Below are 26,077 nucleotides of genomic sequence, written 5' to 3' on the forward strand. Positions count from 1 at the left end.
AATCACGTCTCCTTGCAAGTTGTTTTTGTTGTGGGGCTTTTTAGGAGCATCAGCGACAAAGAACATATTGCTCCTTGTGTACATCTGTAAATTGCGCGTGATCTGGGGTTGATTTTCTCTTTGCTTTACGTAAAACCGAAGTTTCTGGGAGGAAAAACCATGCTTCCCATGCTGGAGACCGACTAACTCAGCCACGCTGTGAAAAAGTCCATAAAAATTTCTCACGTCATCGATGGAACTCGAACTCAGATCTTTTCCACCCAGTGTGGGGAGGATGGCTGTCCTATCAACCATGCTACCCACGAGGGCTCCTTGGAAGTGCCTATTTTACACTTTACAATTTGCAGAACTGAAATCTGTCTTGGTGAAAGCCCTTCCGTGCCTTTGAGTAATCTAGTTGCCTTTCGCTGTGCCCGTTCCAACGGACTTACATCCTTCCTGAAATGACTCTTCCAGACCTGTATTCAGTACTCCAGATGTGGCCTAATTGTCTTACATTGACTGTAATAACTAGAAGACGAATGCACTTTTAATATTAGTAGAGGAAGTTTCATTCCTGATCTCAGCTTATTTTCAAATAAGCGTGGATAAACTTATAAGTGTGGATAAACTTTAAATTATTTGTGTGCATAAATATTACATTTGTAATTTTGATATATTTATACGAGTGTAGTCTCTGCCTTCATTAGTTCAGCCAATATTTGGATATTTTTCCCAAAATATCCGCCACCATTTTAGTATTTGCATACTGATCAGAGTTCAGTATTTAATAATGCTGGTGAGGAGAGCTGAAATACGTTCAAATTTCTTCTGTACACAGTATCCTTAAGAAACTTACTGTACATCCTATGACTGTCAAGTGAATATAATTATTCTCTTAAAACTGCAGATTCACAGAGGACGGTTTCTCTGTCTTTTACCACTGCGAATAACACTTCTAAACTTTTGAATATTGAATGGAAGCACTTTTGCATATTTTCTAATAACCGAGTACGCTGATGATTATTCTAATCTAAGTTATTAAGAAAGACAAAACAAAGTTTGGCTTTAATAAATCTGTCAATGATTTTGCCCCATAAATGTTATTAAATAGTGCTGATCAAGCTCACTCATTTGCTGAATTTCATTTCTCCAAAGTTTAACATTTTTTACTCCAAAAATTGCACTTTTTTTATAATTAACTTAGGACATATGCCCCCTTTATAATAAGTTGCTCGGTATTGCACAGTGTGAATTATTCGAAATAGTATAATACTGAGGCTTATCCTGGTGCTTAAAGAACTTGAAAGCAGCAGGAGCTGATGGAGTAACTACAGAGTTGCTCAAGGATGGTGGAGTGACACTATGGAGAAGAATACATAATCTGATACTATTAATATGGTATGAGGAAAAATCCCGGATGAATGGACACTTGGAATCATGCAGCCGATTCACAAGAAGGGTGATAAACTCCTTTACTCTAATTAGAGGTATTACATTGCTGAGCGTTACAAGGTTTTGTCGGGAGTTATTTATAACAGACTGGCAGCATATTCAGAGAAAATTATTGGAGAATATCAGCGTGGGTTCAGATCCAATTGCTCAGCAACTGACCAGATTTGCATTTTGAGGCAGATACAGAAAAAGGCATTTGAGTATAATACATTATACTCAAATGATTTCAAACAAGCTTTTGATTCACTCAACAGAGAGGAAATGATAAATGATCTCCTTCTCCTGGGCATACCTGCAAAGATTGTTAGGCTCATAAAAGCAACCCTGGCTGGCTCTAAAGCAGTGGTGAGAATTGACAATGAGTTGACAACTCCCTTTGACATTAACGCTGGTGTTAGGCAGGGCGATGCACTCTCTACTGTGTTATTTAACTTGGTTTTAGAGGCAGCTGTCAAAAAATTAGAAGTGACTGGACACAGGCACAAAGACAGTCAGGTCTGTGCATATGCTGATGATGTCGCTATTATCAGTAGGACTAAAGGAGCACTGGAGGAAACAGTGGTCAGGCTGGATAGTGAAGCACAAAGTAGAGGACTTAGGATAAATGAAGCGAAGACAAAATATATGAAAGTCCGGAGGATGGCAGATAACACGGAAAAGTTAAGAACCAACAGCTTCTCGTTTGAGCATGTTCAAAATTTCGCCTATCTAGGTTCGCAGATAAACCAGTCCAACTGTATTATTAATGAAATTAAGTCCCGTATCCTGAGTGGAAACAGATGCTTCTATGCACATGAAAAACTAATGAAGTCCAGAGTATTGAACAGACATTTAAAATTAAGGATACACAAAAGTCTCATTGGACCAGTTGTAACATACGGTTGTGAAGCTTGGACATTAACGAGTAAAGATGAGCGGTTGTTGAGAGCGTTCGAGCGTAGAATTTTGCGAAAAGTTGGGCCCGTAAAAGACATTGATGGATCCTGGAGGACCGGAATGAATCATGAACTTGACAATCTTATTTAGTGTGCGGAGACTCATCTGATTTGTGAAGAGCCAGAGACTTGCCTGGTTGGGAGAATGGATGACAGCAGAATAATTAAGAGGATAGTGGAATGGAAACCTATCGGTAGGAGGGCAAGAGGAAGATCGCGGAAAAGATGGGTGGATGGCGTAGAAGAGGACTTAAAGACCATGAGAATAATAAGTTGGGAGAAGTTTGACTTTTGCGAGGGCTTACTGGTGGAAAATTGTTGAGAAGCCTAAGACCTTCTGGGTTATAACACCAGAAGAAGATAATACTGAGGCATTCGTTGTGAGGGGGTCGAGTGCTTTGTACTCAAGTATGCTCCATAAATCTATATCATTATAGAAAGGGCAGGTTGGAGGATACTCTTTTCCTTTTTTAATCTGATGTAATGTAAGTCTAGACACGACAAATACTTGACTAGAAAAGAAAAATAGGAATATTACTTGAAATTAAGTCGCATTTTCAAGTAATATTCCTAAGAAAGTTAGTTGGGTCTAATGAATTTATCCCACCATATCAGACAACCTAGTATCCAGCCTCAGCACATTAGCCAGTTCAAGAGTAGACGCTATGAATTTCTTACATGGTTGTTGTTGTTGTTGTTGTTGTAGGGTTTTAGGAGCATCAGCAACCAAGGCCATATTGCTCCGTGTATACTGTCTGTAAATTGCGTATGTTCTGTGTTAATTTTCTGTTTGCTGGACGAAAAACCCGGGTTTCCAGGAGAAAAAACCATGCTACACTCGCCTTAGACTGGCTAACTCAGCCACTTTGTGAAAAAGGCCCATAAAAATTCCTCTCCTCATCGAAGGGAATCGAATTCAGGCTTTTTCCTCCCGGTTTGGCAGGACGGCGATTCTACCAACTATGCTACTCACAAGGGCTGTTACATGGTAACTTCCAATTCCTTTATGGCGATCTGGAGTTTCAACAAATTCTCTGATATTTTCATAATTTACTTATCGTGCGTAATTAGTTTTTACAATAACTGATATACATGCTCAAGTTCTATAAATTGTGTATGTTAATCAAGTGGTAGGCGCGTTAGTAGAACATTAAACATTTGAATTAAATTATTTTCTTAACCACAATTTGTTTTTAAATTGCAGAAATATTTCGGCCTAGTCCAGTGATCATCTTACCATGGGAAATAAAATGGAATATGCCAGCCATGTCTTCAGCAAATCTATAGTGACTGGCGTATCGGTGATTGTATCAACCAAAAACATCTTTCGAAAAATGTTGAAGCTTTTAATCTTGCTGTGTTGCTTGTGTGGTTTCATCTATCAGTTAACTGAGTTTCTCTCTTTGTACCTGAAATATCCGTGTTATGAAGACAGAAGGCAGTTGTTCGAAAATGAGGTAGAGATTCCGGCTGTCACCGTGTGCAATATCAACCCGTAAGTAAACTTTCTGTGTTTTTTAAGTAACAAAATCTTTTTGACGTGTTCTAGCTATTCATTTTCAACAAGGCAACTAAGCACCATTAGGTTATGCATTTTCTATGAATCAAATGTACCAGAAGAATGGTCAAAACGTTCTGAATATGAAAGACATTTCTGTGCTTTGTTTTTAATATTTCAAGGTATTTACACCGAAGTTAAATACACTTATTATTTAATCTGCAAAGAGTTTAATCCACCAGAAAACGTTCATCGGGCTGGCATCAACCCAGGCTTCAATCACTGCTTTCAACTTTTTTTTCATGAAAATCCCAAATAATAAAAGAATTAGTGGCAATTGTATTGAGTACCATGAATGGGTTGAAGATTGAGAAGATGCGAGAATTGTTAACGTTAGACTTGAATTTCTGGCGATTGTAATTTTTAGAAAATACATATGAAAGAAAGTTGTTTCAGAAGTTGAAGGGATAAATGAGAAAGAAGAAAAGTTGCTTCTGTGAGTTGGAAGTTGGACAGTAAACGGATGTTGACTGGTTGTGGCACCTGTTCCAATTTATTTATAACAGAGAGAGAGAGACGGAAATACACTACCCTACCATTAAAATCCAGACACCCCTCCATGAATGGGGAAACAGGTCCTATGCATGCAACACGTTACAGAACCTGCTATAAATATGCACACTGGGTTTCGAACAGATAATTGCAAAAGTGGGCATGCAAGTTCAACAGAATTACCTCACCAGTTCAACAGAATTGATCACCTCAACAAATGCTAGACGCCAATTAACATGGTGTAAGGAGCGCGAATCCTGGACTGTAGAGCAGTGGGAAACAGTCCTATGGACAGACGAGTCGAGGTTCGCACTCTACCAGTCTGATGGCCGTTCTTGGATGTGGCGAATGCCAGAGGAACAGTTCCTTCCTGATTGCATCCTCCCAACAATGAAGATTGGTGGCAGCAGTGTCATGGTATGGGGGCTGCTTTTCATGGTTTGGCTTGGGCCCATTAGTCGTTATCGACGAAACCATGAATGCTGTGCAATACCAGGACAGCCCGGACAATTATGCACTACCAAAATTATGGCAATACTTCGGGGAAGGCCATACCTGTATCAGCAAGACAACGCGCCATGCCATACTACTTGGGTCGTAACAGAGTGGTTTGAGGACTTGAGTGTGGAAAAGTTGGATTGGCCAGCCTAGAGTGCTGTTCTGAACCCTATCGAGCATATTGGATCGTCGGGTACGTGCACGTCGAGATCGCTCAAAGAACAAGGCTGCGTTAAAGGCCTAGTGGAGGAACATATCACCTGACATTTATAGAAAGCTGGTTTGAGAGTATTTCGCGAAGATTAAAAGCCGTCATAAAAGCAAAAGGTTTCAGCACAAAATATTAAATGACACAATAAAAGCTCTTTTTTTTTTTTATCTAAAGGCAGGTGTCCAGATATTAATGGTATGGCAGTGTATTCAAGTCAGAAGAACTCTGCCCATGGTCTATAGAAATGGCATGGAGTAGAAACAAGACGTCTAAGAGAAAGAGAGTGCAGAGACTTTGAAAGAGACGGTAATTAAACTGACTGCTCTCTTTTGAATGGAGTGTAGAAATATGAGAGAGGTTCTGGGGGGCGGCACCACCCCAGATATGTGAACAATATTCCATGTAGGGCGGATTTGAGATTTGTACAGAGTGAGTAGCTGTTTAGAAGAAAATTAACGCCCAGAGCGAAAATAAAACCCAAGCTTCCTCTGCTTTAAATGCAGAGTAAGCAATATTTGTAATGTGCTAATGGCGAGAGAGAGAGAGAGAGAGAGAGAGAGAGAGAGAGAGAGAGAGAGAGAGAGAGAGATTTGAAATTAGAATGATCCATCGTATCTAATCTTGTCTAGAAATCCGAGTGTCCTCGAAGATAAGCACAGGAACAGAAGAATCATTTTGCCGAGATATAAGATCGGACCGAGTTTTATAAGGACTGAAATTAATTAAGTTATCTTTGTTCCACTGAAGAATTACCTGGAGATTAGTATTTAAGTAATTGGTAGTGGATATTCGAGAAGTTGAAGCTGTTTGTACATCACAAGAGTTCTCAAACTGGAAGTTGAAATGCAATGCAAAACTATGGATAAGATTTCCAGTTAATGGAATAAGGTCATTAATATGCAAAAGGAAAAGAGTGAGAGAAAGAACTGACCTTTTGAACATCGGCATTAGTAGAGAAGGTAATGGACAGAGCCGTCTATCGTCACCCTCAGTGAGCGATCAGAGGAAAAACTAGATACCCATTTGAAAAAAAACAGTCGGAAATCCATAAGATGATAGCTTCTTAAGAAGACCTTACCCCAAACACGATCAAAAGACTTTGAAATGTCAAGCTCAATTGCTTGAGATTTATCAAATTTTTCCATTGAATTTGTCCATAGATGAGTATTGTAAGCCAAAATATTATCGGTGGATCGAAACTGATGGAAGCCATATTGGCGATCAATGTTTACATGGAAGGTTTCGATATACTTTTGGAGTTGGCGGTTAATGGATTTGTCCATTACTTTAAAAAGAGAAGAAGCAAGTGTTCGTTGAATTAAGGCCTGCCTCCTCGTGGCTAGGGGCGTGCGCCAGGCAGCAGTTGCCCAGGTTGACTGCTCCCTGGTGGCTATGGGGTCTGAACCAACACACACACACACACACACACACACACACACACACACACACACACACACACACACACACACACACACACACACACACACACACACACACACACACATTTGCTACACAAACATAACACAACATATATTCAGGCCCTTTTACATAGTTTGTAAATAAGACAGTATCGCAGATGGAGATAGATGTTAGCCTAGGAGCCACCCAACCACATTTTTAAGAATTGGTTGAATGTGAGCAATTTCCACACCTTTGGAATAAGAAAGTCTAAAAAGGCGACAGAACAGGAGTAGGTTTAGGAGCACAGGCTTTTAGAACAAGTGAAGAAATACCATCAGGACTTAGTGTTTTATTTGCATCAAGACTAGAGTTTTCAAAATTCTTCTGACATCCTTTTGCTGGAAGACAGCAGGAGAAATTGAATGGCGTGTACTGCGAATGGTAGGAGGTGATTTACCAAGATCATCAATACAAGAGTCAGAAGAAAAGTAAGATGCTAGCAGGCCAACTTTATCTTTAGCTGAGGTATCAATGGAACCATCTGATTTTAACAGAGATGGTAGTAGGAGTGGGAAAAAGTTGTGGCCAATAGCTTTGGCAAGAAGCAGAAATGCTCGACTATCGTTTGGACAAAAGGCATGTTTTATACTCTTAATCTGGTCAAAACTATTTTTGACTTATTCATTACTGCTTTACAATCGTTGCAAGCTGCAAGCTTTAGTGCAGACAGAACGTGAACCTGGAGTTTGGATGCTTAAGGAGGAAATTTTAAGGTGGAGTGTGAAATAACGGATTTCATCTCTACTAGAATAAGTTCACTGAGTGAACATTGATTACAGAAGATTTGAAACAGTAATTGCAGATCGTCCATTTCGCATTCTTGTAATGCAAACAAACCGAGGCTGAGAAAGGCCAGATTTAAGATTTCAAATTTTAAGGCAGAGAAGATCGAAAAGAGCAAATTCCAAATTAGTAAGTCTCTGAAAGGGAATATCAGACGGACATGTGCACAAGTACCACCTTTGAAGCGAAACGAATCGACCAGCAAATAATTAGGACAAACTGAGATGACCAGTGGCTGAGGCACCCGATAATTTGAATTTTGTTAGAAAAAAGTAAGTTGGGCTTACCAGACTGCAGATTATAATGAATATCATCTAGATTAGAAATGAGACCACGTATATTTGTGAAATAAAAGAGAAAATTTTTGGGAGGTTTAGGTCTTTAGCAGTTCAGTTTATTCACTGCTAGAAAAAAATTAACAGAAAATTTAGAAAACGTGTAACTCGTGCAGCTTGCGATGATGGGGAACAAAATTTAGTACGGTTTTGAACAATAGAATAACGATAAAATGAGGGGACAGCGAAAAACTTCGGACAGGTCTAAGGGAAGTCTATAGCGGTTGTATGCGAATTACCAAAAAGATTACATTACAGAATTCGACACAAGATGCTCGAAAATATGGTCACATGACATCAGTACAGTGTACGATCCCAACAAATCCCATTCTTCCACCAGCGCAGACCTTATCTCACCAAGTGACCGAGGAGTTGACTGTCAGCGTGCAATGCGACGCCCAAGGGCGTCCTACGCATGTTCGATCGGATTTAAATTTGCTGATCGTGCTGCCACGGCAACCGTTGGATATCTTCAGTTTCAAGATATTCTTCCGCCACTTCAGCTCCGTGTGCAGTGGCATTGTCGTGCATGAAAAGAAAATCTGGGCCAAACGCACCCCTAAAAAGTCGCACATCGGTTTCGAGGAACTGTTCTCGGCACCTCTTCACAGTTACTGTACCCTAGCAGACACAGGAAGAGGAGGTGTGGCCATTGATCATTATTCCGCCCCACACGAGAACACCGCCTCCACCGTAAGTATCTCTTTCTCTGACGTTGGAGGGATGTTTCCGCATTCCTCTTTGTCTCCAGATGAAATAATGTCTAGAATCTGTTTTCAGGCTAAAACGGGACTCATCAGAGAACTGAACTGTACCCAATTTGTCAGGGCTCGAAGTCATATGTTCACGGGAACAGTTACAACGAGCTCCGTAGTGGTTTGGGGTTAATGGGATGCAAATCACTGGAGATGTGAGATGCAAATCAATGGGATGCAAATATGTACTGGAGATGTGGCTATCCCACTAAGCATGCCAAACATAGGAATGAAGTGATATGGTCGCAGCCCGTGTTTTTAAAGGCATGAATAATTTGCAGAATATGCTGCTCTGTAAGGTGGTAGATCGATTTCTATTGGATACCAGGAATTTGCATGGCAGGATGCCTATTATATCACATATTCGCGATAAAATATTCGTGAAAAACATTTTGTTTCGTTATTTTTGTCGAGCAGTGTATTCGTTTGACTATCATGGTGCATTCAGTAGATAAAACAGAATTAGAGAAGTAGGCCATTTATAACACTTAAATAATGGCTTTTTCTCTGCCTCAAAAATCGATATTGAGAGCAAAAAAGATTTCTCTCTTAAAATAATATCCAATATCAGGTCAGGATTTTTATGAAAAACGCTTCAGTATTAGTAGTGTCCAAATAATAATAAAAATAATGTCCTAATACTGAAGAAAACTGATTTGTGTGTAATAATTAATGAAGACCCACTTTTGGCACGATGAAGACAGATGATGTCATTGATCCAAGACTTTCGGCTAGTTTTAGTCAGCACTCAACTGAAATTTTATACCATTCCTGTTTGAATGCAGGTATTAATCATAATTTTGCCAAAGTAAGCTATAGTGGAATTGCTCTGACCCAAACTCCACTTTTTTCCAAAAATACTTTGTGGCATTCAGATCCGGATTATGGTAGTGTCTGGGCAATTGTGGAACTTCGTCCTCCTCAACCCATGGAAAGTCTGGCTTTAGTGGATGGAGCATTAGAGTGGTAACATTTCTTAAAAGAAAATCCTCGTGTTAATTTTCTCCTGTTTCCATTAAACTGTTGGAGCAGGTATGGAATTGCGCAAAGTGGAAATTTATTGTTGGCACGATGCATTACATTAAGTAGAGTTCCCCGGAACTCTTTAATACTGTTTCGGTCGTCCATATGGATGTTTTCCATTGTTCTGGAAGGCATCTCTCCAAATTACGTTTGCAATTCATTGAAAGAATGTAGGGCTTGTCAGAGCTCTCACATGAAAACCTTGTGAAACTCCCTTCAGGGTTCGGCAATTTTATTGGCCAACTGGACTAAGCTTTAATTGTTGTGCACCAATTGTCAACATCGCGCACTGTTAACTTCAGAAAGGTTACAGATATCATGGCAACCAGCAATCATGCTTCTTAATAACTATGAGCGCCTTACCGAGACTCATACTGGATTTTAATCATATCTCTGGTATTTTTGGACGCCTTTATATAGAGGAGCCAGGATTTTTTGTCAGCAGGTACATTAAAAAAAAACATTCGCAAATTGCAATTCACAAAAAAAAGGCGCCATTTTTTTCTAAAAAGTGCCACAATACCAGATTTTGGCTTCAGGGGGTGGAATGTACCTGCTGACCCTACCCTGGCTACGCCAGTGCTTTTATTCCACTTCTTTATCTGCTTTATTTAAAATTCGGAATAAGAATTCCGAATTTTAAATTTGAATGTTAATTCTGACGCTCGCATGGATAGTACTTTCGGTGTAATCAGTGTTCTCCCCACACTGGGTGGAAAAGACCTGAGTTCAAATCCCATCGATGACGCGAGGAGTTTTTATGGGCACTTTTTTCACAAAGTGCCTGAATTAGTCCGTCTCGGGCGACGGTAGCATGGTTTTTTCGTCCCGAAAATTCGAATTTTTCTTAAAGCCAACAGAAAATCAACCCAGAGCACAGGCAATTTACAGATATATTATATACAGCGCAATATGGTCTAAGTTGCTAATGCGCCTCAAAATTTAGGCCTAAAAATATGAATATGAAAATATGAATTTTTATCCATATTTTTCAGAGTCCATCGACATCAATTCTGTGAGCGGTATCCAAACGAATGTCGTCCTGTTGAAAACGTCACTCAGTTCTGTAAAAAATATTCTCATTTCTGCATTGGAGAAGACGGAAATGTAACGGTAAGGATCCAAAAATAATATTACTTTTTAATTTATTGATTCCACCCTGCTTAGTGATTTACCATCATGAGTAGCAGAGTTGGTATAATCACCGTCCTCACCACACCGCGTGATTAAGACCTGCGTTTGAACCCAGTCAATGATGCTAGGAATTTTCATGGGTCTCTTTCACAACGTGAAAGAGACCCATGCGATCTCAGGCGAGAGCAGCATGGTTTTTCATCCTAGGACCAAGTTTTTTTTCGCCCTTTATTGTCCGACAAATAGCAAATCGATCGCAGAACACACGAAATTTTACAAATATGTTATATATGGCGCAATAGGGCCTGCGGATATGCCTAAAACCATACAAAAACAACAACAACAACTATAGTCACTAAAGTAATATAGCCAAGTAATGTACTATTCCTATCGCCACTCTGACTAATATCTTTTTTTATCTTTTTGGAGAGCTTCCTCTCTCTCTCTCTCCATGTAATAATCATTTTAGCACTCCAACTTAACAGAGTAAGTGGACTCCACTACTCAGACGATATTGTGATAACAGTCGCAAATTTCAATTATGACAAGAAGTAAAGTGAAACCTGGACCTTTCACCAGTTGAGTATGCTCCCATAGCCAGGAAATGATGGAACTGATACGGGACCATCTGTAGAGTGATGCAAAGTACCCTTTATAGAATAGAGATGGGCAGGTACTGATGGATAGCACTAGCACGGATTTCTGCTTGAATCTGTAATAGCCTTCTCCACTACAATATAGTGGTGTTAACAATTGTGGTGGCTCGAAATTGTAGGCGCCTCCGTAGCCAGGTTGGCAGGAGCAGCAGTGCGTAGCACACGCTTCTTGATTAGATCGGGGTTCGAGCCCTTGACCACCAAATACGGAGGACGCGGAACGGTCAGGGAGTGACCACCGCATATCCCCGGAGCAATATGGCCTTAGTTGCTAATGCTCCTAAAAACCAAATAACAAACAAACAAACATCGAAATTGTAGTCTGCCCATCCTTAAATAACCAAGATTATGAAGATCATGGACATGATATAGGTACCGATACTCTCTGCGAAGACCTAAAGGTCAAAATAGAAACGGAGAATGGAAAATATCCATATATACGCTGGTGTGCAAAACTTAAGGACCAACACTATTTCTAAAAGTTACAACCGCAAAATCTTTACTTAAGATACTCTTTACTGATGAGAGTAGATTCAGTCTCAACAGCGATTCTGGACATCAGCTAATGTGGCGAAAGGTTGGCACACGGTATGACCTCGCAAACATCACTGAAAGGGATCGATATGGCGGTCGAGGTGTTCTTGTCTGGGGAGGAGTTATCTTCAATGGACGTACACAACTCCAGATACTGGAAGACAGTACTGTAACCGGTGCACGCTACTGTACTGAGGTAATCATTCCACATGTGTGTCTGTTCCGAGGTACCATTGGCCCCGAGTTCGTGTTTATGGATGATAACGCCACACCCCATCGCACTGCAGCTGTTGATATGCTTTTGGAAAGCGAGGACATTGTTCGTATGGATTGGTCTGCCCGTTCTTCCGCCGATCTAAATCCCATCGAACACATCTGGGACGCTCTGGGGAGACGCCTAGCGGCACGTCCACACCCACCAGAAAATGTTCACCAGCTGAAGATGGCGCTGACAGAGGAATGGACGATGTTATCGCAATAACTTATCAACAACATTGTTCTAAGTATGGACAGGCGGTGCAAAGCCTGCATCGACATTAAGGGTGGCCATATCTTCTACTGAGGACCACCTCTTCCCTTTGTTCCATCTTTGGCAGTGATGCATTTGTATCATGACAGCCAGTGCTATGTTGCTATTTTTGAATCAAGTCCCTCTGTACCGTTTTGTTTCCATTGTTGTGTCAGTGTTGTTTGCGTCATTATTTCTGTACCTCAATAGGTTCCTTTGGTATGCTTTTCTCATATTCAGGCAACGCCTATGAGGAGCTACAGGTGAAAACCTGATTGGTCCTTAAATTTTGCATAGTAGTGTATATATATATATACTGTATATCTTTTTTTAAGAATTTGAGTTGTAATCCAGATCTGAAACAGTAGTCCTATCCAATGGTTTCCTATTTTAACTCAAAAATTAAAGTATAACCCAGTCCTATTTTTCTCATTAAAGTAAACATAGTATTGAAGAAGATAGAGGAAAGTTACTGAAACGTTTTATTCAGTCTCCTGTCCTACCAAAACCAGACAATTTATTCAGTATAGGAAATGGTGCGAATCAAATGTGTGCAAAGGGATCCTGTAGATAACAGTGATTATATCGCAAACAGGCAGAATGGGTCATGCCAATAGGTTGATTGATTTTCATAGAAGCTTAATCGTTGTGGTAACCCATATCACCAATTTACCAAAAATAAATAAATAAATAAAATACAGATGGAAAAATTATCCCTGATTTGATAGCGCATCGGCTTCTGTGGCCATATTGCACCTCCCAAGGTTTTTGCAGTACTTTGATCCAAGCCCGAGGCGGGAATCGAACCCGCGACCTTTGGGTTACCGAGCAGGTACTTTACCCACTCGGCTAGCCCGGTCGGCTGATTATCCCTGAAGCAGGTGTGTTTAAATCGAACGGAGCGGCGTCCTTGGAAATCGTTATGCCGATCGCGCAGGTGTCCACAGGAATGTCGATAGGCTAAGTGCATCCTTAATCCATAGGGAGTTGCCACGGCATGAGTTTTAAGAGCAGAGCTGCTACACGCAAGTTTCAATGTCGGGGGTTGTAGGTGCATTAGCAACTTAGACAATATTGCACCGTTTATATCTGTAAATTGCGTGTGTTCCGTTTAAGCTGTTTGCTTTACGAAAATTCTGAGTTTTCGGGTAAAAAAGCATGTTATCCTCGTCTAAGACCAACCATAGCCATATTGTGAAAAATATTCCCATAAGAATTCCTCGCTTCATTGACACAAGTCGAACTCGGGTTTTTTCTACACGGTGTGGGGCGAACAGTGATTATATCAACTGTGCTACAACGAGGGCCTCAAGTCTCACATCATGCCGTTGAACAAAAGATTTATTTTGCAATGTTACTTAGCCCATCGTTCTTGGACAATGAAACAGTGGAAACAGATATTATGGCGCTGGAAGTCCTGTTACACAGTCTGCCCGTGGAGTGTGGGTGTGGAAGATGCGTATGTAATGTCATCTGTTGCTGTTTTTGTGCCCAAAATTTATTTCGCAAGAGGTGGGATTATGGTATGAACCCATTTCTCGTAGTGCGGCTGAAGCAGTTGTAAAAAATGATCAGCTGAGTCATATGCTGACATCTTCTTCTTCTATCTTGGACAAATTCATAGTGTAATAATGTAACAATGTAATAATGCCCCATTCCCATACAGTAAATAGCATAAAAACCTTGTTTGAAGAGAACGAAGTCCAAAAACTGTCCTGAGCCCTTGGAAATGAACTAGATCATCGGATTAGGATGCTGCATTATGCATCTCTTTTAAGGCTGAACTGAAGACGGCAGTGAAGAAGAAATGGTGTTGTCATTTTCGCCAAAGATGCTGTTATTTAAGCCTACATCTTGTTATCATTATTTATTTTTTTTTTTTTCGTACATGATGGTGTTCGATACTTTTGCTGGAGTATTGTATATATTAATTACCCGTAAAATGAGAGATACATGAAATTCAAGATTCAATAAAAGTATAAATAATTGATCACTTATGTGATGCATATAAATACAAGTAATAAAAGTTATATTGGCTGCTATGACCTTAGGAACTTATATGCGCCATAAAAGTTTGGCCTGTTAAGTGGGATGAAAAACTCCAGTTTTCCGGGAAGAAACAATGTTGAATGACTTTTCCTGGCTTTGGAAAGCCAGGAAAAGTCATTCAACATTGAAATAATGAAATATTTGAATTATATTGAGGTTGCATTATATAGCAATCTATAAAATCCGCAGTCATTTAAGTAAAATAAATAAAGCATCTGCGATTGCTTTATTTATTTCGAAAAGACCAAATAATACTGTTTGAATCTGGGTGAAAACAGAGAAAAGGGGAAAAAAAAAAGTAGGGAGCACCTGGGATTGAACCAGGGACCTCTCGATCTGCAGTCGAATGCTCTACCACTGAGCTATACTCCCATGAAATGGTTGTGTCGCCATTTTTCTTGAGCTCTGTTGAATGAGTACTTTCTCCTGCAATTGAGACATTTTGAGGTTGGACTGAAAAAAAAAAAAAAAAAAAAATGATAACGGACCGATAAGAATAAAACTCTACTTTCGGCACTATGCGTGCGAGTCCAGAAATTTTGATTTCTTGTTTGGCTTACAATGTACATCATTGTAAGCCAAACAAGAAATCAAAATTCATTCAGTGCGCCAACACGAAATGTAGTGTAAACGTTTTTTTTTTTTTTTTTTTCAGAAGAGTACACTGCTGTATAATACAAGAAGACTTCTGTAGTTTGAAACTACAAGAAGTCTTGTACAAAAAAAAAAAAAAAAAAAAACCTGTTACCGGTGACGATATTAAAATCCGAAATGTTGCCAATTTAATTAAGTTGTTAAGACTGTTTGGGTTCAAATTGCATCAATTTACCTTTGTATACCAATAAACTAATTAAAATACTTCAAGTGGAAAAACATAGTACTCCACGTAATCTCCTTCTTGAGTTCAATTCCAGCCAAAAAACCCTTCTTTCATGTTTCACTCCTCATGTAAGTGGCGATCCAGCTGAACTTTGAATCACTAATCCTCAACTACCGATGGAGAAAGCTTATTCCAATAATTAACAACTTTCTGGTTAAAGCGAAACTTCCTGCAATCCATTCTTTGCGTAGTCTGTTCAAAAAAAAAAAAAAAAAAACAAAAAAGAAAGTGGAGCCCCGATAATATTCTTAATTCGGACAAATATCTAACTGCATAATTACCCCCCCCCCCCACACACACACGTTTTCATTTTCCACTACCCTGAGTGTAGTACCACACAGTCATTCAAAATGCAGAATACCTATTTCAATTTGTCAGCAACCTGAGCAAGGTCATCAACAATTAACGCATTGACATCAAGTGGTACAATGTGATTCAATTCCCTTCCTTCTGCTGTTAATACAAGCACAGAAGTCTTGTGTGCTTTTCTTTTCATTCTTTGTCAGAGACTTCAGATAATCTGCCTTAGCATGCATTACCTCCTTTGTGACTTGATTAGTGACGAATTTATATCTACTATAGGCTTTTGTATCACCTGATAATTTATATGCATTCCATGCGCTTTTTGTTTCAATAGTTTATTTGACATCTTTACACATTTAGGTCGAAGCCTCGAACAGTATTTCTTCGGGTAATTTAAAAAGTCAAGTAGCTTCTTTGATTACTTCCCTGAATACTTCCCATTTAGAATTTGCTGTTGATAACATCATCAGTTGGTTCCACTGCATAGAATTTAAAAAAATGTCTAAGACCACTGTAGTCACCCTTACGAAAGTAAAAGCCTTTTCCTTTACCCTTGACAGTAGTTATGTCTTCAATGAAATTCCACATTAGTACACTGTGGTCGCTGCCATCCAGTAAGTCTTTTACCTACAGATTCTTAATGCATGAAGAATCACTGCTGATAACCAGATCAAGGGTATTGATTCCTTCCTCTTGTTGCCGCTATTTGGGATTGCTGGATTTGTCACTTCCATTAATTGTCTCAAGAGAGGGTCATTTTGTATAGTACACATCCCATGTGGATTACTTAGACCACATATTTTATCTGGCTTTAAGAAGGACAACATCACCATTTACAGCTTTTGCGCATCAATGAATAAGTTTTGGTCCATTCTCTTCTTTTGCCAAAAATTTGATTAATGTCCAATTTCGTGATCTCTATATTATCCATTGGGTCGTCTACTTTAAATGTCTTCTGTTCTTTTGCACTTCGCTGATTTAGCTGGATCTGAGGAACTATGATGTAGTTAATTATCAGAGTATGATAAAATGACGTTTTTTTGTTTTTTTTTTCCAGAACTGCAACTCTCGGTTTCTTTGGAAAATCGCCAAGCTAGTTTATGGAAACATAAAAGTACCCTTCCTACAAGAGTAATTTTAAAATTTTTCCGATTCTAAACATTTTATCTATGAATGGCATGCTTGTTAATTTTTTCTTTACAGAGTGTATTATTATGGATCATGAAGGAACTGTCTACATCACATTATGTACACAATGTAAACATGGGGTATGCCGTGCCATCCTCACTGAAATTTAATCGTGCACCCCTCGATATAAAGTAGAATGTCTATCTGAGCGATTTCCTAATGTCATAAGCTTTTTTTTTTTTTTATACCATCATTCCGACTGGGTGCAGGATTTTTGAAAGATTTCAAGGCACTATAGTATTCCGCTCCCACAAGGTAACAATTAAGTCCGTTTTAAATTTAATCAAGCTCAGTGCCTCAGCTTCTAGTGTTCGACAGTCCACTGCCCATAGATAGACTTCAATTAATTTCGATTAACAACCCAACCTCAGTTGTATAGGCAATAGCTCATATGGAGGGAATTTAAAATCCTTGGTATCGATCAAAATCTTAATTCTAATCTTAAATCAAACGAATTTCTAGGAGTGTACAACACGGACTTTTTTATAATGAACATCACCTGATTTATTGGAAAATCTTTAGATTTTTTTTTTTTTTTTTTTTTAATCGTCGGATCATGCCTCACTCCACAAATATTTCATTTTCGGCTATGAAGAGTTGCTCGCTAGGATCCTTAAAAAAAAATTCTAGAATTCATGCAAGCGATTAATTTTTTACCTTGGAAGTGAATGTTTTTCCATATGAATTCAGCAAAGGTTGAGTATTATATTTCTCCCAAATCATGCTGTTAATAAGTTTTCTGAGCGCTTTAGAACCTTGCCAGAAAGGCATTTTGACAAAAAATAAAAATAAATAAATAGATATATAAAAAAGCATTAATGATATTTTTCTCTACAGAAAAATTCTGTAGACACGGTATATATATGAAGTCTACATGATAACGTTTCTCCTTTCTTTCTTGCAGTTTCCTTGGCGGTTGCTGTTGTCTTATGAAGATGTAGAAGAATTTGGTCATGGACAGGACGCCATCCGTAATTGCAAACTGTTTTACTCTCGTAGACAGGACGATCTTAGTTGCAGGTTTGTTAATGCTATTATTATTCTAATCTTATAAAAGTTACTTTCACTATCCCTTTAAAAAAGAAAGAGTGAAAGTAACATCCTTGAACCTAATTTTAACTTTTGGATATCCATCTCCCCTTGTAAGACTTTACAGATTTAACCCTCCACACCCCTTATCACAACGATATGTACTCCATTTCACGTCACCTTATTTTTTTTACATCAGAATACTTTTTTGTAACAGCGGTTTTCATAACATATGCAACCCCCTCACTACATAATTTCTGAATGGTCCCTTATTCTTTTTTTTTTCTATTTCATTTATATTTAATGAAATGAAATGAAATTTAATTTAATTTAAAGTATCAGCACATTGGGCCCAAGCGTAACGGTAGGGCTGCGCTGCTGTGCGATTTCAGTGATTTAAACTAGTAGTTGTGTAGTAAAAACGATAAAAATCTTATATTTATACTCTTTCTATCGCATTAAAAAAGTCAGTTTATCAAGCTGAAGCCTCCTAAACCTTACTGACGATAAAAAGGTTAGTTGAACGTTTTTCTTTAATATTATAAGAGTTTTCTGGCCATTAGGATTTTTCTGTTATAATTAAGCCTAATAGAGAAGGCCTAATCATAGCAATATGAATCCGACTGTTTATTACAGAACTGTGCAAATACTTGTGATGGTAATCACATCCCATTTTCGCAAATAAAAGAATGAAAGGAAGTTCTTCACGAATTTCCATACCAGATTTATTCAATTAAATCGAACCTAGGAAAACTAACTCCCTTTTTAATACAGAACAGTCGGGAAGCTATTGCTTACTCGCCAAAAAATGAATAAAATAAAAAAATAATAAATAAAATGTACTACATGGAAAGTAAAGAAACAAGTACATAAATATAAAGTGGAAAGCAAGGTAACATATCGAAGCTCGATAAAACCTAATGGCTGCTACTTTCACTGCCTTAGAGGGTAGCGCAGTGGATATAATCATCGTCCTGTCCACACTGGGTGGAAAAGACGAGTTCGAATTTCGTCAATAATGCGAGAAATTTTTATGGGCCTTTTTCACAACATAACTTAGTCAGTCAGTCTCAACTGAGGGAAGGTGGAATGGTTTTTCCATTCCACCTTCCTCAGTTGAGACTCAATGCACGCAAATTTACAGAAAACATATACGGCACAATCGGACCTAAGTTGCTAATGCACCTAAAACCCTAAAACAACCAATTAAAGCCTTTATTAGAAATGAACATCTGGTAATGGTCTTTTGATATTGAGATAGCTTTCGACAGATTGCTTTGCGATTTGGGATTCTTAAAGATCTTTGCAATCTCGGGCTGCCTTGCCTGGAAACCTTCCTTTATTCAATCAAAACTTCCTACAGAATTGATCATTCTAGGTCCATTAGCAATTTCCCGTTGTGGCATTTTATCCAGAAAGAAGATATGTCGCAAGGATAAGCGAAACTGATTTTTCATGCTACAAAACAGGCAAATCGACCAGAGCGCATATGCAATTTATGGACATACTACTCATCGGCAGATGAGTTTGTTCTCTCGTGGCCCTAATATGAAAATTATATTTCAAAAATTCAAAATTAGCACACGCTTCATTATGCCTTGAAAACTAAGCACAATGCCTGACTCAAAGTATGTAATTTTGACTGATTAAGTGTTCCACCAATTAAACACCTCAGCCTGATCCAAATGATGGATAACCTTTTGCCGAATTCCAGCTCATCTGGGATCTTAGAAAATAACCACGATGATGGCGACTGCCAAAAATCCAATAGATACCGACATGACCCGTCGTGATTTGCCATTTATCGAGGTATCAATCCTCATTACAAAGAGCTTATCATATACAGTGGAAACAAACAAATAAAAGCAAGGTTTAGTGGCGACTGCAGCGCCACGCCACTGTAAATAAATTTTTAATTTTAATGAATTTAAATATTTAAATTTTTATTTTAATGATAATTTTTTTTTGTTCATCTTTGCAGGAAATTCACCAGTGAGCATATACAGTACTCCCGACTGAATACGTTGAATAAATGCACCACCTTGCATTCCAAACGTAATTCTACAAAGGAAGAAGTTATGTCTTTGAAATTCCAAAAGGGTAAAAATGAATTGATTTCTAGAAATAAAGAAACGTATCTTGTAATATCTGAATAAATAAATACCGTTATTATTTCTTTTTCGTTTATTATTTATAATAATGATAAGTTTCCTGCACTTTTATTATGACCATCCTCTGAGAATATATTTGATATCTGATTACCTTCTTAATAAAATTTTCAGAAAGACAGCAGTTTTTATATTTGAGGATAAATTTTTTTGAAAATGAATACGTCTCTCCGGATCTAACTGTTGGAAGTTTTTTGGAGGTTCATTCGCCTTATTCGGTACCCGAACCAATTCGAGACGGATACTTCATTCGCCCAGGGAAGTCTTACGCTATTACCATACGAGCAGTAAGTGTAATTCTGTTTCTTTAAAAATGAATAAATAAATTATAATAAAAAAAAACAAAAACCAGTAAATTAGGCTAATATTTAGAAAAAAAATGCTAAGTGTATTTTTTTTTTTACCTTTGCAGAACAAGGAGAAACTTCTTCCATCTCCCTACGAAACCAACTGTACCGACTATGTTGGTTTAAGGAAGTCCAATGGAGGATTTGGATCCTTGACGTTTAAGGTAGAGTTTTACTCATATCGTGGAGCATTTTAAAATTTAACGTTTTCATCAATTAAAAAATTAAATCAAGGAAATTTAATTAACTTAATAATAAGTAATTCAATTTATAAAAATTGTAAATCTTAAGAAGTGATCATCATTATTATTATGACAAAGTAATTACTTTTCCAAAGATACATGTCAAGGTTAATTCGAACGAAATCATTCTCAGTGAAAAAAAAAGTATTAACTTTTTTGGAACGAATGTGTTTAGTGTCAAACGGCACCAGAGTTTTCCCCCATCTCCGCGACTTTTTTGGAACATTTGTCTCATCCTCAATGGAAGTTATTCTGTGTTCGAATTTAAGACCTGGCTTTTGCCCTCGGGTATGTACAACGGCAGGGGCACGCCATACACAGGCGCCAGGAGGCCAAAGGTAAAATTAGTTTGCAAAGTACTTAAAAAATAAATTGATGGCGCCTTATTTCATGACATTATCAATCTAAAAATTAAAATTGTTGATAATAACTTTAATAAAATTAATAATGATAATTTTGGGTTGATTTAGAGAGAAATTATGTTAAATTTTAGAATAATATTTTCTGATGTTTTTAATTAATGGGGCGCCGTATAAATTTTTGCACACAGGTGCTGCATACTCCTGGCGTGCTTCTGTTACACAGACACGTAGGCATTTCGAAATCGAAACAACCACCAGTTGTTTGTTCCAGCAATCAGCGGGTGGTTGATTGCTGGAACAAACTTCCATCTGTCTTGTGGAAGTTAGCTTAAATAAATTGAAGGCAGAACTAGAAAACAGTGGTCTTGAGATTTTATTTGACTCACTTTCAAGAATCAATCTTATTGTACAATTTTATAATATCCGGACGCCCTCCCCGTTGATAGTTGATCATGACCTACACAAGCACCGCGTGTCAGATACAATTATAAATATGTAGTTCGAGGAGACAGTAGTACGATTGGGAGGCAGAATGCTGCGATCGACAGAGTTAACAGATTTACAGCAGGAAATGATAAGGTGCCACGTAAACAGTTGGTGTGTACGTGACATTTCAATGGCACTGAAGATCCCTGTGTCGATCCCTAGTGCTGGAACTGTCATGAAACGACCCGGAAAAGCTCCGAAGCTGAGAGGACATGACATAAAGCCGTGCAAAAGATCTTCCGCTCGGAACGTAGGTCGACATTGTTGCAGCACACACACACAGACTTTCAGTGAGACTATTGGTACGCCGTCAGTAAGAGTATAGTGCGTTGGACTGTATGATATCGATTATCACGGCTGTGCAAGCTGCCCTCAAGCTATTAATCACCCCGATTAATGTCACACGCCCTCTACCTTGGTGTAAGCCCACCATTCTAGGACCGTAGACCAATGGAAAGCTATACTTTGGATGAAGAACCATGGTACATGGTGTTCCAGTCTGACAACCGTGTTTTGGACAACCAACGGGGTAGATGCCCGTTGGTTGTTATGGACAAAACTATGAATTATATTTACACGTCCGGAATAAGAATGCGTTACCTGCGTCGTGACCACATCGAGTAAGGACTACACTTATATCAGCAGGACAGCGCTCCACGTCATACTGGTCGCGTCATGACGGACTGATTTGAGGACATGAGCGTCGAAAAGTTGAAGAGCCCCTGACCTTCCTATAGAGAACATTTAGGAAGAATTGGATCGTCGGGTGCGTGTGAGGAGACTGCCCAAAAAACACAGCTGAACTAATCGTCACTTGAAGACCGAATGGTGGAAAATATCTGAGACATTTACAAAAATTACTGGGGTCCGGTTAAGGAAGAAGAGGATGTAAAGTGCTAAAACAGGAACTTTGGATGCCGACCCCATATAACATGGGAAAAGGCGAAGACAAAAAAGAAGAAGACTGGTGATATGTTCCACGGAGACAACGACTGTAATAAGGCTAAAGATTTGAGTACCTGTTATGAGACTTCCAGTAAATAAAGATTATTTGTAAATATTCAGGTGTCCAGATATTACCAGTAGGCAGTGTATATTTTTATTATAATTTCTTGAGTATTTTAAAAAAGCATGGGCCTGTTTTCTAATTTATTTAAAAATAAATAATAAATAAATCTTTTATTTTGTCTATATTACTTCATAAATATCCTCTGATATGAAGTTTTGGACTTTCACAATTGCTTTTAGGATTGCTATTATAACTGTGGAATAGAAATGACGCTGGCTGATGAGAAAGACTGCAGGGTGCATCCTTTTTTTTATCCTTATACAGACAAGCGAGGTAAACGCAATGGTAAGCCATCATATATTGAACTTGTATCTAAAGATATCCAGCCATTATTTTAGGACGGGGTTTCGGTAAATGGTGGAAAATAGGGTAAAGCAAAGATTAGAGAAATATTTAATCTAATTCCAAAATAGGGTAAAGCAGGTAAAACGCAAAGCATTTAACTTCTTTCGCGTATACGAAGGACAAATAAGGCTGGTTGAGTTACTGAAGATTATCTGCAGATTAAAGTTAAAGAAGTGTGCGAATTGTATGTTAATTTTTTTAGAATTATCAATAAATATTGTTAAATAGTAATACCTACTCACATGTATTAAAAATATCAGTAAATAATTTATTAAATGTTATTTCAGCCCATCGATGGTGTTCCTCAAAGCAAAAGCATTGGGATTTGTGTTCTGATAGGTGCAAACCAGCATGTCAGTAAGTATAAAATTCAATTTAACTTACTGTGTTCGGAATTTAACAAATGCACTGCTCGACAAAATTAACAGAACACGAACGTATAAACGTGGTGTAACTCGTGCAGCTTGCGATGAAGTGGGGCAAATTTTATTATGGTGGTGTACCATGGAATAAAAATGAAATGAGGAGACAGCGGGAAACTTCGGACAGGTGGTATTAGGGACATTTTTTAGGGTTGTATAAGAATTACCAAAAAAGGTCACATTACAAACGTCGATACAAGATGCTCGAAAATATGGTCACATTACATCAGTACAGCATCAGTCCCCTCCAACGGCTAAACAACTGACAGCGGTGAATAATGCGAGATATAAAGGTGTCTGTTTATAAGATACTGTACCAACATCTCCCATTCTTCCACCAGCACAGACCTTAGCTCATCAACTAACCGAGCAGTTGACTATCGGTATTCAATACGCCGCCCAAAGCATTTCACACGTTTTATTGGATTTAAGTTTAGTGATCTCTCTGGCATGGCAGTCATTGGATATCTTCAGTTTCAAGATATTCCTCCACCACTGGAGCTCTATATGCAGTGGCGCGTTGTCGTGCATGAAAAGAAAATTTGGGCTAATTTCACCCCTAAAAAGTCGCACATAGGGTTCGAAAAATCTGTTCTCGGTACCTCTGCGCAGTTACGGTACTACAATCAAATAATATGAAGCGTGGTGTGGCTGTTGCTCATTATTCCGCCCCACACGAAAATACCGCCTCCAACGTAAATTCCCCTTTCCCTGAAGTTGGAGGGATGGTACCGCATTCCTCGTCTCAAGATGACAGACGAAATAACGTTTAGAATCTCTGTTACCTAAAACAGGACTCACCAGAAAACAGAAGTGTACCCCATATGTCAGGACTCCAAGTCACATGTTTATGGCAACAGATTCGACAAGCTCTGCGGTGGTTTGCGATTAATGAGATACAAACCACTGGATTCCTTGCGTAGAGTCCACTTGAATTGAGTTGCCTTAATACAGTCCGGTTGGAAATTTTTTCACCTGTGGCCGCAGCAAACTCAAAAGACAGTTACCAGGATATCGTAGGGTTCCATCTTGAGTCAAATAGCGATCTGTTCTGGTTGACGTATGTCTCCGATGACATTGACCAGATCTTCTTAATGGTTCCTCTCTCCCGAAACTGCTTCCATAGTGTGTTTAGTGTCAAACAGCACCAGGGGTTTCTCCCATTTCCACTCACTACATAACGTGACACATTAAGCTAAGCGCGTGCGACTGCCAGGCTTCACGTCATCCAACGGTCCGCCAGCTCAAAGAACCATCTAAACGACGATGACTTGCCATCCTGAATACTGGAGATGGGGTTGTCCCACTGAGAAAGCCATAATTTGCATAATGTGCGGCTCTCTCCGGTGGTAGATCAATTTCTATTGATACTCGGAATTTGCATGTCAGGATGCCTATTATATCAAATATTCGGCATACTGTCACAAAATATTCATGAAAAACATTTTGTTCCTGTTAATTTTGTCGAGCAATGTACCTTTAATATCCTGTACTCTCTTGGATAATAAATTATTTCACAGAAAGGCAGTATCAAGCTTAATATATAATTAAAAATTAATGAATTTCCATTAAGAACTGGTTCCCCGCATTTACTACTGGGCACCATATTCCCTTTATAAATAATTATTAATAATAATTTTGTTGTACAAGTTGGGAATAACGAATTTATTTTTATATTACATCCCGTGTAGCATCCAATTATTAAACGAGACTGCTGATCATATATTTTAGTATTTTGTGTAATCTTCAGAAGCAAATCAATTAAGTAGTAATTATATTATCCAGCAGGAGGCTTTATTACCAATAATTCCTATTTTTTCTTACAGCAACATAAAATATGAGTATAACGTAAAGGAAGTGGTCCGACTTGTAAGTATAATGGATAAAAAGATACCTTTCAATTCTTATAATTTAATAACTACAAAATTATTAAAATTAATATTAATGGCCCTGAAAATATCTGCAATTTCAGATGATGTTGGAATCTCTAAGGTCCAACATTTTGGCTTGTTACCTTTGAATCTGGCTGATAAAAAACAGTTGCAACACAAAACCTAAACGTTGGATGCAGTCTGTGATCGAAAAGTTTTACATAACGTCTTTAGTGATTTTATATTTTTTTCCATTTAGTTATTAAATTTTTCAGTTACTTGCTTGATATTCTATATAAAACAATACGTTGCTAATGTATATAGAGTACATACCCTGCATGCATATAAAAGCAGTTTAAAAGGAGCACTTTAAAAACAAGGATAAATAATTCTAAGATAAAATCATTCAAATGATTTAGGTCGATGAAAGAAATCTGCCCTGTTTCGCAGCATCAGCTGAATTACAGAATCTCTCTCTTTCTTTCTTGCCAACCTTGACAATTCGTCCTCGATCTACTTTATGGGCTGTGAAGCGACCTCTGCTTTTCTATATCATTACCAGCACAATAAAAATCTTTACGAATGTGACTATTTGTAATAAAGCAGATTTTGAAATGAAACCCTCAATAAAAGTTGTAGTCATAGAAATTAATTAAAAGTGGTTGATAATGAATGATTTAAGTTGAGCTTAAAGTGTTCTTTAAATGTCAAATTAAATTATTAATTGATTTCTTAATATCAAGTTTCCTATTAAAATCTCAAGGTTCTTGTTCTTAACGATATAAGCGCCCTAACAGGTTCTGTAACTTGTTTAATTAAGGAAACTTTTTTTCCTATCTTCCACACGATCCTACCTATAATCAGCTGTGGAAAGCCTCTCATAGCGTCCTTGCTGCTTTCGTTATTTTGTTAAAATTTACAAATAGTCAAATTTATTGTTTTCGAATTTGAAAGCATCTTTTCTGCTGAAATTATCGGGATTTTATTGCGATTTTACTA

General features: G+C 38.2%; 1 protein-coding gene and 1 non-coding gene across 2 annotated transcripts in view; one reads left to right on the forward strand and one right to left on the reverse strand.

Moving 5' to 3' along the window:
• Positions 1–26,077, forward strand: part of LOC150079976 (FMRFamide-activated amiloride-sensitive sodium channel-like) — a 50,398-nt gene that overhangs the window by 769 nt on the left and 23,552 nt on the right. Inside the window, exons 2-10 of the mRNA XM_090382675.1 lie at positions 3,574–3,864; positions 10,481–10,598; positions 17,642–17,757; positions 19,748–19,866; positions 20,049–20,221; positions 20,347–20,445; positions 22,620–22,725; positions 23,073–23,142; positions 25,034–25,076. Of these exons, the coding sequence (XP_090238801.1) occupies positions 3,608–3,864; positions 10,481–10,598; positions 17,642–17,757; positions 19,748–19,866; positions 20,049–20,221; positions 20,347–20,445; positions 22,620–22,725; positions 23,073–23,142; positions 25,034–25,076 (1,101 nt within the window). The 5' untranslated portion in view covers positions 3,574–3,607. The remainder of the gene's footprint in view (positions 1–3,573; positions 3,865–10,480; positions 10,599–17,641; positions 17,758–19,747; positions 19,867–20,048; positions 20,222–20,346; positions 20,446–22,619; positions 22,726–23,072; positions 23,143–25,033; positions 25,077–26,077) is intronic.
• On the reverse strand, positions 14,667–14,738 carry TRNAC-GCA (transfer RNA cysteine (anticodon GCA)). Its single transcript has one exon. It is a non-coding gene; the product is annotated as a tRNA-Cys (tRNA).

The sequence above is a fragment of the Mastigoproctus giganteus genome, chromosome 10 (genome assembly GCF_048544385.1).
Source record: "Mastigoproctus giganteus isolate SK-2022 chromosome 10, ASM4854438v1, whole genome shotgun sequence".
Lineage (NCBI taxonomy): Eukaryota > Metazoa > Arthropoda > Arachnida > Uropygi > Thelyphonidae > Mastigoproctus > Mastigoproctus giganteus.